This window comes from Pagrus pagrus (genome assembly GCF_965226575.1).
Source record: "Pagrus pagrus genome assembly, chromosome: 1".
In the NCBI taxonomy this organism is placed as follows: domain Eukaryota; kingdom Metazoa; phylum Chordata; class Actinopteri; order Spariformes; family Sparidae; genus Pagrus; species Pagrus pagrus.
In genome coordinates this window covers 1,953,495-1,966,055 of record NC_140185.1, presented here as the reverse complement: position 1 = coordinate 1,966,055, position 12,561 = coordinate 1,953,495, and the positions used below count along the sequence as shown (strand labels likewise).

Sequence of the window (12,561 nt, the reverse complement as noted above, 5' to 3'; positions counted from 1 at the left end):
ACTCAGAGATGAAGAGGCACCGAAAGACGATGCTGGTGCAGCTAGCACAGTGGGCCCACTGGTACCAGAACAGAGGACCCTCTCCACCCCAGTGACTCCCCAGAAGAACAACGTCAAGTTGAGTGCTCCGAAGACGCAGCAGGTGCTGAGGTAACGTTAGCTGCTACTGCTGCTAGCACAGGTGACCTGCCGGCTGGTTGGACAACGAAGCAGGTGGGCGAATGGAAAGACGCAAGTTATGTAGGTCTTGTGGTTGGTTGTGGTCTTAGAGAGAGCACCCGCCGTGGTGCTGTTTGGCTTGTTGTAGGCTGGCTGGTTAGGCGAATGTGCTTTGTGTATGTGTTCAATGATGTATCTGTCTGATCGTATTTGCTGTAGATGGATGGTTAACTAATGTCACACGATTGGTCATACTGCAGGCTCTCATTTGCAAGTGCACTGATTGCGTGCCAGTCTCTGATAGGCTATACCTGGCATTTATTCAGTTGATTGCTCTTTTAAGTGCGCCAGATTGGTGCCAGTTATTGTCGTGTCTGCATTGTAGCTAATGCACAACTTTGCCTCTCCTTGTTATTAAACAATGTGCATCCAAACAACTTTAGCCAATACAACCTCCTATGTCAGTGTTGCTTTACGAATACTATAGCATATCGGATTATCAAAAATTGTTACGTGTGTGCGTGTGTGTTGTCATGTAGGCCATAGACTGATTGTCTTGGCTTGCATCCATGAAATATTGTAATGTTATAGGCCTACTGCATATTGAGAAAATTTAGATCGGTATTGCGCAAAAATCGGGAGATGGGGACCCCCCCGAATATTGACAGGTATTTTTCACACTGAGTGTGATGATGACTTTATGATTGCTTTTGTTACTTACTAAAGTATAATTAAAAGGTAATCAGTTAGTTTGATACTCGCAATACTTGATTAACTGTCCTTTCTTTTTCAGATAGTGAAACTGAAACCATGTAAAGTTGAATTAAAATGTTCTGTCTCTTCATTAGTGAAGTATATTTTCCTATAATATTTCTCTGTATTATGGTACAATGTTTAATTACTAAAATTGGTAAAAGCGTGATGTGTTTATGTATTCACAGACAGTGTACATCTTTGTAAGTATATTTGCAATGTACCATTGAAAATGTGAATATGTTTTTTTTTTAAAAATGTTCACCTGGGCAGTGCATTCAGCATTGGGGAATAGTCCCAAACGTAATTCCGACTGGTAATACATTTGCAACATTGTATAAGGGTATGTAAAGTACCAAGTAGTGCAATAAAGTAACAAAGTATATTGCTAATTAACTTCAACTTTTAATGTACTTATAACACAAATAAGGTAGGCTTTAAATAAACTAATAAAGCATGTATATTAGTACATACACAGAGATATACTTACAGTGTACAAAATATTCTTGAAGTGTTTTCACTTTAGCACACACTTCAAATTGTGCTTTTCTACTATTTAATTTAAACTAAAATATACTTTGTACAAAATAAGTTGTTCCAAAATAACAAACTTTAAGATAAATGATCATTTACATATTTGAAGTGTACTGATTATTAGTCAAAGTATGCTAAGATTTAATATACTGTATGATATAATATTTAATTGTTTTTTTCACGAGGGTGCTATAATGTTGCCTGTATTTGTAGCACATTTCCTCAAACAATCCGTTTGATTTCAGAACTCTTGAAATGCATCAAAATGGGATTAGTGCTGATTTAGAAAGTGACAAAAAAATGAACAAAGCAGACAGACCTTTCGACATCCATCCCTTAACTTCATGATGGAGGACACAAATCAATCCATCTCAACATCACAGCCAGATAATTTCTCCAGCTGATCCAAAGCCTGTGCTGGGAGAGGACAGAGGAGGACTCTAAAAGTAGAACTCTGTCCTCACAAGACCTCAGCTGGGAAATAATCTGCATGGACTCTGCCATGCAACCTTATTATACCAAGGCCCGCTTCTCTAACACAATGCACAGGGATCAAACACATCCCTGCGTCCCAGTGTTGGATGAGCAGTGGGATTCCATGACTTTATGAAGAACAAGGATGCAGGTGATGATGGTCTCCTATGTTTTCTTCAACCATAGCTGGAGGTGACATTACTCCTGTTTCACACCACACACACACACACACACACACACACACACACACACACACACACAGAGCTAATGCTCCGTTTTCCAGGTATTTAGCCATAAAAGTAATGTCACTACCCAATGTCAATGTAATCCATTTAATAGTTGGTGAGACATTTCACACGCAACCACTAATTTAAACCTGGTGGTGGTGCTGAAAGATAAAAGTCAGGTCATTTGCCAGTGCCTCAGTACCATTTTGTCCATTCTGCCTCTGTGTCTCTCTCAACAAACACATTCTCTCCGGTCCCTAAAGTACTTAGGAACTCTGCAGACTTGTTTAAGTCATTTGACTTGTACATCAAACTGTTCATCTAGTCCTCATTGCCCAATTATGCCCTTGACTGTTCGGACTGCCAGCCTCTTCCCAACCTTTAAGCCTTCCTCCATTGCCACCAGTAAATTTCCCTTTGTGTGTGTCTGTGTGTGTGTTTGTTTGTTTGAATTTGAGTTATTGCTTGAATTCACTAATCATGACAGTATCACAAAAGTCATTAGGATACATCTGGCTTTGTGATGTGGTGTAAAAAGACAGAGGAGTAAACTGAGGCTGATCTGAGGCACTACATTACAGAATGTAAACACATGGAATTGCTATTGTGGAGTAGTTTTATATCTTAAATCCTTTAGGATTTTAACTTTATTACTTTGTTAATGAGTAGTAATTTGTAAGATTTGATTAGTAGAATAATGACAATCCCTAAATTGATATTAAAGGTGACCTGTTCTGCTTTATTTTGGTTTCATTCACGCAAAATGTCAGTAAAAAGAACTCTGCACTGTAGAGCTTTAAGTCATGCTTCGCAACACAAAAATATAGCAGTGTCTGTAGTGATATTAAAATGACAACATATTAATGATATCTAACGTTGCTCATAAACAAGCTTTCTCAAATCACTTGTACCCAGTAGGTGATTTGTTAATTTTTAACAGGGGGGATGGCCCAATGGGAGCACCACCCTGCCCCGACACACCTATGTACACCTCCCAAAGGACACTGTGACGCCTTAACCATAACTCACATTTCTAAGTCTACAATTCCATTTTATCCAGTTATCTTCCTTCTCTCCCTACTACAATTGTCTTTTTATAACTGGATAAAGTAATGAGTAAATACACCTTTAAATTGCATGCAGTGGACTGAGTTTATTCAGGCAGGGTTTTCTCATGTTTCTCACAATACACTACAAGCAGGGTCATTTTAAGTTACATGACCCCTTGGAATTTTTTACCATCTAAATTCCTTGAAGGACACACATTGAACATTGTGCAAAATAGTAGAGCCCGACCGATTTATCGGTAGGCTGATTTTATCGGCCGATATTAGCCTATCACAGATACATCGGTATCAGTGTAATATTGTCCGATATGCACCGATATGAAAACATTATATTTAAAAACTATAATGCAGAAACAACATGTTTGGGGTAATTTAAAATTGGTGTAATGACATAGTTTGTCCAGCAGAGTGCGCTTCAACGGGGGATAAAACAGCTGGTGTCAGGCAACAGCTACCTCACTAATGGTTAAACTATAAACCAGCACAAAAATGACAAATACCAACATAACATAAGCCACCATGTTCTGAACAGGCACACTAAAAACACTTACAAAAAGTAACTTTTAGTTTTAGAACATTAATAGCAAAGTTACTATTGATATTAAACTGTCAGAAAAAACTCATCTCTGAAAAAACTTGAACATTACTGAAAATAAACATGAAATATTTGCACCCCTGATATAACCAGCAAAGGGAGTGGAGTCTATGAATAAAGAACAAGACTGTGTTCTCTGTGAAAACCATTTGAGAGAACCCCAGTTTCAGAAACCGAGCCTTTTGTCTGCCCGATTTTGTTGACTTGCTCAGATTTTGTTGATCTGGTCATTTTTCATTTTTATACAATCGGGGGTCTGCACAAGGTGTTTTATTTTGAAAATTGACCAGATGCTCTATGCCGTTTCTGTGTCTCTGACTTCCTGCCGGCGTGATCTGCTCTTTGCAGCTTGTTGCGGCTTCCGTCAAAATAGACCAGGCAGCCGGAACGCAGAGCAGCCGTGCACGGCTTGACTCTACTGTGCGCCGAAGCTGATCTTGTGATTTATAACACACTTTCTGCTACTAGGGGAGAGTGATGGCAGGTTAACAAGGGGGATGCTTTTTGGTAATTATGCTAACAAGGAGGACGGCATCCCCCCTCAAATCGCCTACTGCTTGTAGGTGCCTCTAAAGAACAAATCAGTTTGTACAAATGGTCCACTCTCTTGAAACCCAAAATGTCATGCTCATCCATCTGGTAGATGTTGAGATATTTTACTAAATAATAGGGATGTAACGATATACTGAATTTTGTGATTGTGTGATTAATAAATGGCATAATACCATCGTGGGACTGAGACGATATCTACCAACCTATCACATGGTTATTTTGCATGTAGGTTCATGGATCTAATGAGAGAAATCAGTAGCCCCATTCACACTGCCGTTTGCATGCGGGGATCCTGCTCCATATTCTGCGCATCCTCCTCTGTGTGAAAGTCTCAGATGCGGCAAGGGGTGAAATTTTGCTGCACCTCTGATGCGCCTCCGGAGGTAGTATCAGAGGCACAGCATTGGCGAACCAAACCAGTGTGAATGGATAAGCTGGCGGTGCGGTGCAGGATGTGTCGATCTGACAGTCTGATAACTAAACAGATCCTTCACTCAACAAAATAAAGAGAAATGTCCCACAAAGCAACGTCACAGGACCAAACAACAGTAATGTAGTAACTGGTAGAGTCTTTGGCAACTTTTATGACGAAAGAAATACTGCAGTTATACGTGGAGAAGTGTCTGTCAGCCTGTCTGTCCGACCGACTCTTTGTCACATTTCTGCCAGAAAAACAGCGTCAGTCCCCGGCAAAAAACTTTAACTCACCAAGTGTTTGTCGTGAAGGTCAGCCCTCCCGACCGAGACTTCAGCTAACTTTCCCCCATAAATAGCCTCCCTCCCCGCGAGTGAGAGAGTCAGACAGCGTCCTGTTTACTGATGCAATTGTGTAATTATGTAATTTAGAACGAAAAACGTAACTTTGTCACTTTCCAGGATGTATGATGGATCAAGATCTCAATCACAACACATTATAACAGCGTCCATATGATTATAAACAGTCAGCAGGTACATGTTTAAATTAACAGGAGGACACCGGGGGAAACACGTTGAAAAAAACACACCGATGTCATCATCATGACACGTACCGTCACGCCTCTTTTGGAGCCGAAGCGCCGGCTTTCTGTGTGAATTACACGCTGGTTCGTCTTTACGCCGGAGCTGCTTGGTTCTGTGTGAACAACCAACGGCGGAGAATTGGCGAACCGCTGCTGCGCGATAATGTGGCGGCTCTTTGCGAAAAGGGCTAGTATGAATGCATTCTACTATCTTTGTCATTGCATTGTTCTGTTTGAACAACAGAGGGTGCAATCATACTGCTCAAAAAGACAGACTCCCATTATCATGGGTCCAACCTGAGTTCTCATAAGACCCACCCAACTACGCCTCTGATTGGTTGGCTATGTTGGTTGCATTCTCTATGCTTGACTCAAACTCTACTCACACAGTAGCTCTGGTAATTTCTGTTTTCGGTGATGTCTGAGCTGAAGTAACACTCCACACCGACCCCTTCAGCCTCTCTCCTGGTCTGGCTGATTGTTTTTTACAAACCAACGTCAACCCATAAACATCTACAGACAACCACTGAAAATACAGTTAAGAAATAATAATGTGTCAGTTGCGCTGAAAGGGATTTTAGTGGCCCTGGTCATCTGCTGGACAACAAGAGGGAGGGAGATCGGTGGTGAAAAATAAAGCCAATATGGAAGTACCAAAAACTGAATTTCCTGGAATGGCCACTATAGCCTGGTACAAAAAACTGTTTTTGTCACTAGCTATTTTCCCCGTACAAGAGCCACTCTGAACGACAGCTAGACTTGGAAAACATCATGATTTGTGTTCATTCCGTTGTCTTTAACTCGATATGAAACAGTGGCAATTTAACACTGATGCCTCTGTAAGACCTACATAAGCAAACAAGACCATCAGTAAGAAAATATTTCTATATGTTTATTCTTAATGAAAGCAACCGAGTTGAATTTCCCACCATGTCATAATATCAGAAGAAGGGATGTACAATAAATTCCTGGCACGCTAACAGGAAATCTTAAGTATTATTTATTATTCTGATTATGAAATTATTGCCCATAATTCCCCAGATTCTGTAAGTGGTGCTATGTCACTTAGAGGTTGGTTTGTATAACAAACAGCCAGCAATGGCTGTACTAAAACAGGGGATTGTGATCTGTTGTCTCCCCTGTAAACACTCCAACTTCTTTGTCTGTCGCAGTCCCTCCTGAATAACCTGCTGCTGCTCTTCTTGGGTTACATTCCTCCTCCAGAGCATCTCTTAACTGCCTGAGTGTCTCTGGGCTAGAGACAGCAGACAGGCTGGGTGTCTGAAAGGCGGGCTGCTCGTGGAGGGGCAATCAGCATGTCTGCTGTCTCTAGCCCAGAGACACTCAGGATGCATGGTGGAAAAACCCACCTTGCAGAAACCAAGTAACATTTCCTGCCCAAGTTCGGTGCGTGTTTCAGTCCACCATGCATGCACCCGACCTCTCCACTCTGCCTTGCCCAGAGACACAGTTGAGAGCTCAATTGGCTAGCCAAAGAGGATGGTGTGTTTTCTAGGGAAAGTACAGCTGGCGATAAAGTTGAAATCCTAGATGCTGAAATCTCTGCCAGAAATGCTTTAACGTTATTGTGATTAGTTGTTTCACTGTAGGCTACTGATGAGGCAACATCCAATCGCCATAGAGCGCACAGCAGAGTGTCCCTCCCCCATCCCTCCGGCTCATCCATTCAAGCATCAACTATTTGCTTAGTAGTATAACTGTTCCCTACCATTTTAAAAATAGAGACTTTCTGTTCTATAAAAGTCCCTATTTTTGTATTGAGAATTTAATACAATTGACAGGTTTCATTTGACAGATTATGTCAAAGTATTTATTTCAAAAGAGTAAAATGCTCTATAAAGCTGAAGTATGTTTGAGACGTCAATGTGCGTTACCAGAAAAAATAAATAGAGTCAGAACTGTCCTTTGTTGATGGTGAGATCTTTGGAATATGAAATGATTCATCTTTACTCACTACATCTTAACATCTTTTTTACCCCCCTACACGTTTCGAACTTATAATACAAAAATGTAAACACAAAATTATCAGTTTTTATCAGTTATTGCTTACAAGAGGCATGTTATTATCACTATCGGTTGAAAGAACTCCATATCATGCATCCCCAATTATGAGTGAATGTTGCTTTAGCTTTCCCAACAAAATTACTTTTGCCTAGCAACTAAATCTTTTAGCTGTAGGCTTACATTCTTATGAACGGTACTAAAACAAAGTTTAACATGTTTTTTTTATTGCTCCCTAAAAGGTGGTAATGAAACACTGACAAATTTATATAATTTAGTTCATAAATAAACTTTATTGTCTAAAATGACATCAGTGCACTGAAACGGGAAACTTAACTGGAAATTTAAGAAATCTAAATTACCCCAAGCATCTTTTTCTTATCATAATCTCTAAAAAATAAAACTTTTCATATCGGTGCATATTGGACAACATATAGGACTGATATATATATATATGATAGGCCAATATCAGCCAACTGATATATTGGTGAAGCATTTACACTGTAAGTTAATTATAATACAATGCAGATGATCAGTGGACCGTAGTGAGTATTTTGAAATATCAGTGACAATCATACTGGACTGTGCACAGTGGCTTAAGTATAAAGACACTGAAAGTCAATGGGGATTGTCTCATGCTCCTGTCAACAGTTCTATCTAGGCATTTTTTTAAAGCCTCCAGTGTGTTTTGGTATTTTTTATGATCTTTCCTGACAAGTATAATAATATGTCATCCTCCAAGCTTGGCTTCTGGTGTCTTAAGAGTGGCGTGGCTTGTTTGAGAACAGCCGTTAGCCAGTGGAGCAGACAGAAGGATCAGCATTGAAGTTTTCTAGTGGCAGTAAATGTACAGTACAGGTTACAGTTTGACCATGACTAAACTCTTTAACACACACACTCTTTAACACTATAAGGATGGACAAGCAGCATGAATATTAGCAGCAGTAGAAGCAGAACTTCAAACAAAAGTTCTTCTTGTGTATTAAGGAGCTGCAGAGTTTACTTATGGTCAAACTGTGAACTGTACTGTACATTTACTGCCACTAGACAACTTCTCTGCTAAACTTTCTCCTCTGAGCCTGAACACCATCACTGTAGCTATCTCTCCTTCTCTTTCTCGACCACTCACACACTACACACTGCCTTGTTTCTTAAAGGAGCCACGCTGCTTTAATAATCCCTATTAGAGGATGACATATGGCTCCCAGATTCTACTATAGTCATACGTCATTATTCCATGTTGGCAACAGCTTCAATTTAGTGACTTTAAGCACAAAATTAAGTTCATTAACAGTGTGGCTCATCAACATTGCCCGGAAAGTATAACATATCCTTAAAATACCAAAATACAAAAGGAGGGGGCTTTAAGAAAATGTTTAGATTAGTCGACTTGTCAACAATCTTAGTTTACAATGTAAAGTTATTCTCCTTTTGTGATGGATGTGATTAAACAGCCATGTAGAGACAACACATACAAATACACACACACACACACACACACACACACACACACACACACACACACACTCACCCCCAGCTTGCGGCTGCGCATGCGTACATAGCCCTGCTTGACGATGTCATTGAAGTTGGAGGCCATCTTTGAAGGGGTGGACACCTGCTGACCGTCCCGGTGGAGACCATCCAGATGCTTCTGTCCGCCCTCAACCAGTCTCCACTGCTTTCCGTCCTTACCTTTCCAAAGCTCCCAGTCTCCTGCCAGTCTCTTGTAAGACTGTGTGTTTTTTCTCCCTATAGGCCTTCTGTTACTATCTATCCTTAACTCTGTCCTCTTTCTTGGAGCTCCTCACATCTCCCATCTCCTTTCTCTCCTCCTTCTGTTGCCCGTTGTTCTCCTCTGTTGACTTAGTTTCTCTCCTCCTTTGCCTCTTTTCTTGTATTTTTCCTTTACTTTGTCCTTTTATTCACTCTTCATCAGATGGGTCTTCCCTCATCTCCCTCCTTGGTATCTCTAAGAAAATGGATAGACAGAGAAATAGAGATAAGCAGAAATATACATACATACACACACACACACACATATATATATATGTATCTGTGTATATATGTGTTTGTGTGTGTGTGTGTACACACACACACACACACACACACACACACACACACACACACACACACACACACACATATATTATTCATTGAAGAGTGAGGATCACAAAATCATCCTCCATTATTCAGGCTGATGGCTCACACTGCTATTGAGGTCAAATATGCAAGACGGCTGTCTGTGACATGTCATAGTACTGTAATGTACAGTATACTTTAGGCCTTTCGTTATTTGAGTTTGTGTTTATTTGACCACACGTGAACTATAAGTGTGCGTACAGTGTACATGTGTAGTGCTGTGACATTAAGCTGTAGTGCTCTACAAAGGATATCACAAGAGGCAGCACCTATTTGGAGGAACTGTACCTGGGAAATAAAAAGGTGTCAGGTTGAATCTGTTCTCTAATCAGAGCCTTACCCATCACACAACACTGTTCATTCACTCATTCCATCTAATTAGTTTTCCAAATGAACACTCTGATGTCCTTATCCTTTCCTTTTAGCTTTTGTTATGTCACATTGCCATTGGAGATACAAGGTAACAGCATTAACACCTTTATGTAAACATGAATCCAGTGTCCTTAGTTTTCCTCATATATTTTTATTTTTTTAAGTGTGCACTCGTCCTTTTTTCTCAGTCAAATGATTATGTTTAAAGTGAAGTGTTACTCAGAAACTCACCACAGCTTTTTGCAGCCTTTTAACTTGGATAAACTCATGTTACTCTTGGATCCCCATCTCTGAACTGCTGTGAACATCAGGGGGCCAGATGTGAAAACAATATGTACACACAAAAACCATGTCAACATACAAACACCTTTTTCTAATTCATGAACTGGTATTTATAAAGGAAGAATGTGTGGTGAGAATGTGTGTGTGCATGAATACTAGACTATGCACAGGAGGATGTCTGTGCAATCACCTTTTGATAAACCAAGGACCTTTGTTGGAAATGATATTATCCTTTTTTTCCCCACTCCCCATTTACAACATGGGAGACTTTAGTTGTGAACTTTTGTAGTGGACAATGTATGCATCTTAATGATTTTCAGTTTCAAATACAGACACCTCCATTACTCGGACTTTACAGATATTTTTGTCTCTGTGGCGCTCTCTCAGTGTCTGATTATTATTGTTACAGAAACATAGCATTATGTGTGGCAACCAAGTGAGGTCGAGATTAAGGTCTGTCTATCTTCAATTAGCTAACGAGCCTTTTAAAATGTGTCAGTTTACTTTTTTTTTTACTTGCACTTTGTTTGGGGAAGTTCATGAGGGGTTCATGGGAGGGGTTGAGATCTTGGTGCTTTTCTTTTATTTCTAATTCTTGTTTTTGCCCAGTCATGCTATCCTAATATACAGCCAAGAAAACAAGTGACACTAAAATGGTTAGATGACCCTATACACGTAATTGAAGTTACTGTAAAGACTCGTGTTTAATAGGATTAATAAAAAGGGGCCCGAGCAAGTTCATTCAGCCTTCTTTACTTCTCAAGCACGGGGGGTCATGATATTAATTCATAAATCAGTCCCTTCTCAGCTGATAAATAAATAAATAGATCCATCAGGGAGTCACATTATACTTAATGGTACCATAGTGTCTTTACAGATTAATTTAATATGCATATATAGCGATTATCCCACTTAATACCAAAACCTCTTTCTTTCCTTATCATCCTACTCTGGTCAATATGTAATTGGAGGTGATTTCAGTTGTGTGCCAGAACCATTACAATATCGCTCTACTGGAAGGGACGCTTCCCAACAACAAACAAGACAGACTATCATGCAAGTCATGGTTGATTTAAATTTAACTGATATTTGGCAATATCCTAATCCCAATAAAAAAAGAGTATTCGTGCTTTTCAAATACATTCCAAACGTACTCCAGAATTGATTACTTTTTAAAGGTTTACTATCAAAAGTTGAGAAATGCTGGTATGATAGTATATTGTTATCTGACCATGCTCCAATTTTGCTAACAATCCAAGTACGGCTCCAGTACTGGATGGGAGAATAGATGAATATTTCTCTCTAAACACAAACCGAACCAGTGCCTCAACAAAATGAGAGGCATTCAAGGCATACAGTTGTGCTCATACGTTTACATACCCGGCAGAATTTGTGATTTTTTGGCCATTTTTCAGAGAATATGAATGATAATACAAAAACTTTTCTTTCACTCATGGTTAGTGGTTGGGTGAAGCCATTTATTATAAAACAATTGTGTTTGCCCTGGAGGTTTTGGCCTGATAACATATGCACAAGTTGACACACACAGGTTTAAATGGCTACTAAAGGTAACCATCCTCACCTGTGATTGGTGTGCTTGTAATCAGTGTGTGTGTATAAAAAGTCAGTGAGTTTCTGGGCTTCTGACAGACCCCTGCATGTTTCATCCAGTTGCTGGATTCCGAGCCATTGGGAAAGCAAAATAATTATCAAATGATCTGAGGGAGAAGGTAGTTGAACTTTATAAAACAGGAAAAGGATATAAAAAGATATCCAAGGAATTGAGAATGCCAATCAGCAGTGTTCAAACTCTAATTGAGAAGTGGAAAATGAGGGCTTCTGTTGAAACCAAGCCCTGGTCAGGTAGACCAACAAAAATTTCAGCCACAACTGCCAGGAAAATTGTTTGGGATGCAAAGAAAAACCCACAAATAACTTCAGCTAACATACAGGACTCTGAAAAAAAGTGGTGTGGCTGTTTCAAGATGCACAATAAGGAGGCACTTGAAGAAAAATGGGCTGCATGGTCGAGTCGCCAGAAGAAAGCCATTACTGTGCCAGTGCCACAAAGCAGCCTGCTTACAATACGCCAAACAGCACAGAGACAAGCCTCAAGACTTCTGGAACAAGTGATGGAGTGATGAGACCAAAATTGAACTTTTTGGCCACAACCATAAACGCTACATTTGGAGAGGAGTCAACAAGGCCTACGAAAAGTACACCATTCCTACTGTGAAACACGGAGGTGGATCGCTGATGTTTTGGGGATGTGTGAGCTACAAAGGCACAGGGAACTTGGTCAAAATTGATGGCAAGATGAATGCAGCATGTTTTCAGAAAATACTGGAGGAAAATGTGCACTCATCAGCCCAGAAGCTGCACATGAG

At 40.0% G+C, this 12,561-nt stretch overlaps 1 protein-coding gene across 1 annotated transcript in view; it reads right to left on the bottom strand.

Annotated features, from left to right (window-relative positions):
• Nucleotides 1-12,561, bottom strand: part of dok4 (docking protein 4) — a 96,722-nt gene that overhangs the window by 36,273 nt on the left and 47,888 nt on the right. Inside the window, 1 exon segment of the mRNA XM_084355433.1 lies at nucleotides 8,913-9,350. Coding sequence (XP_084211559.1) covers nucleotides 8,913-8,978 — 66 coding nt within the window. The 5' untranslated portion in view covers nucleotides 8,979-9,350.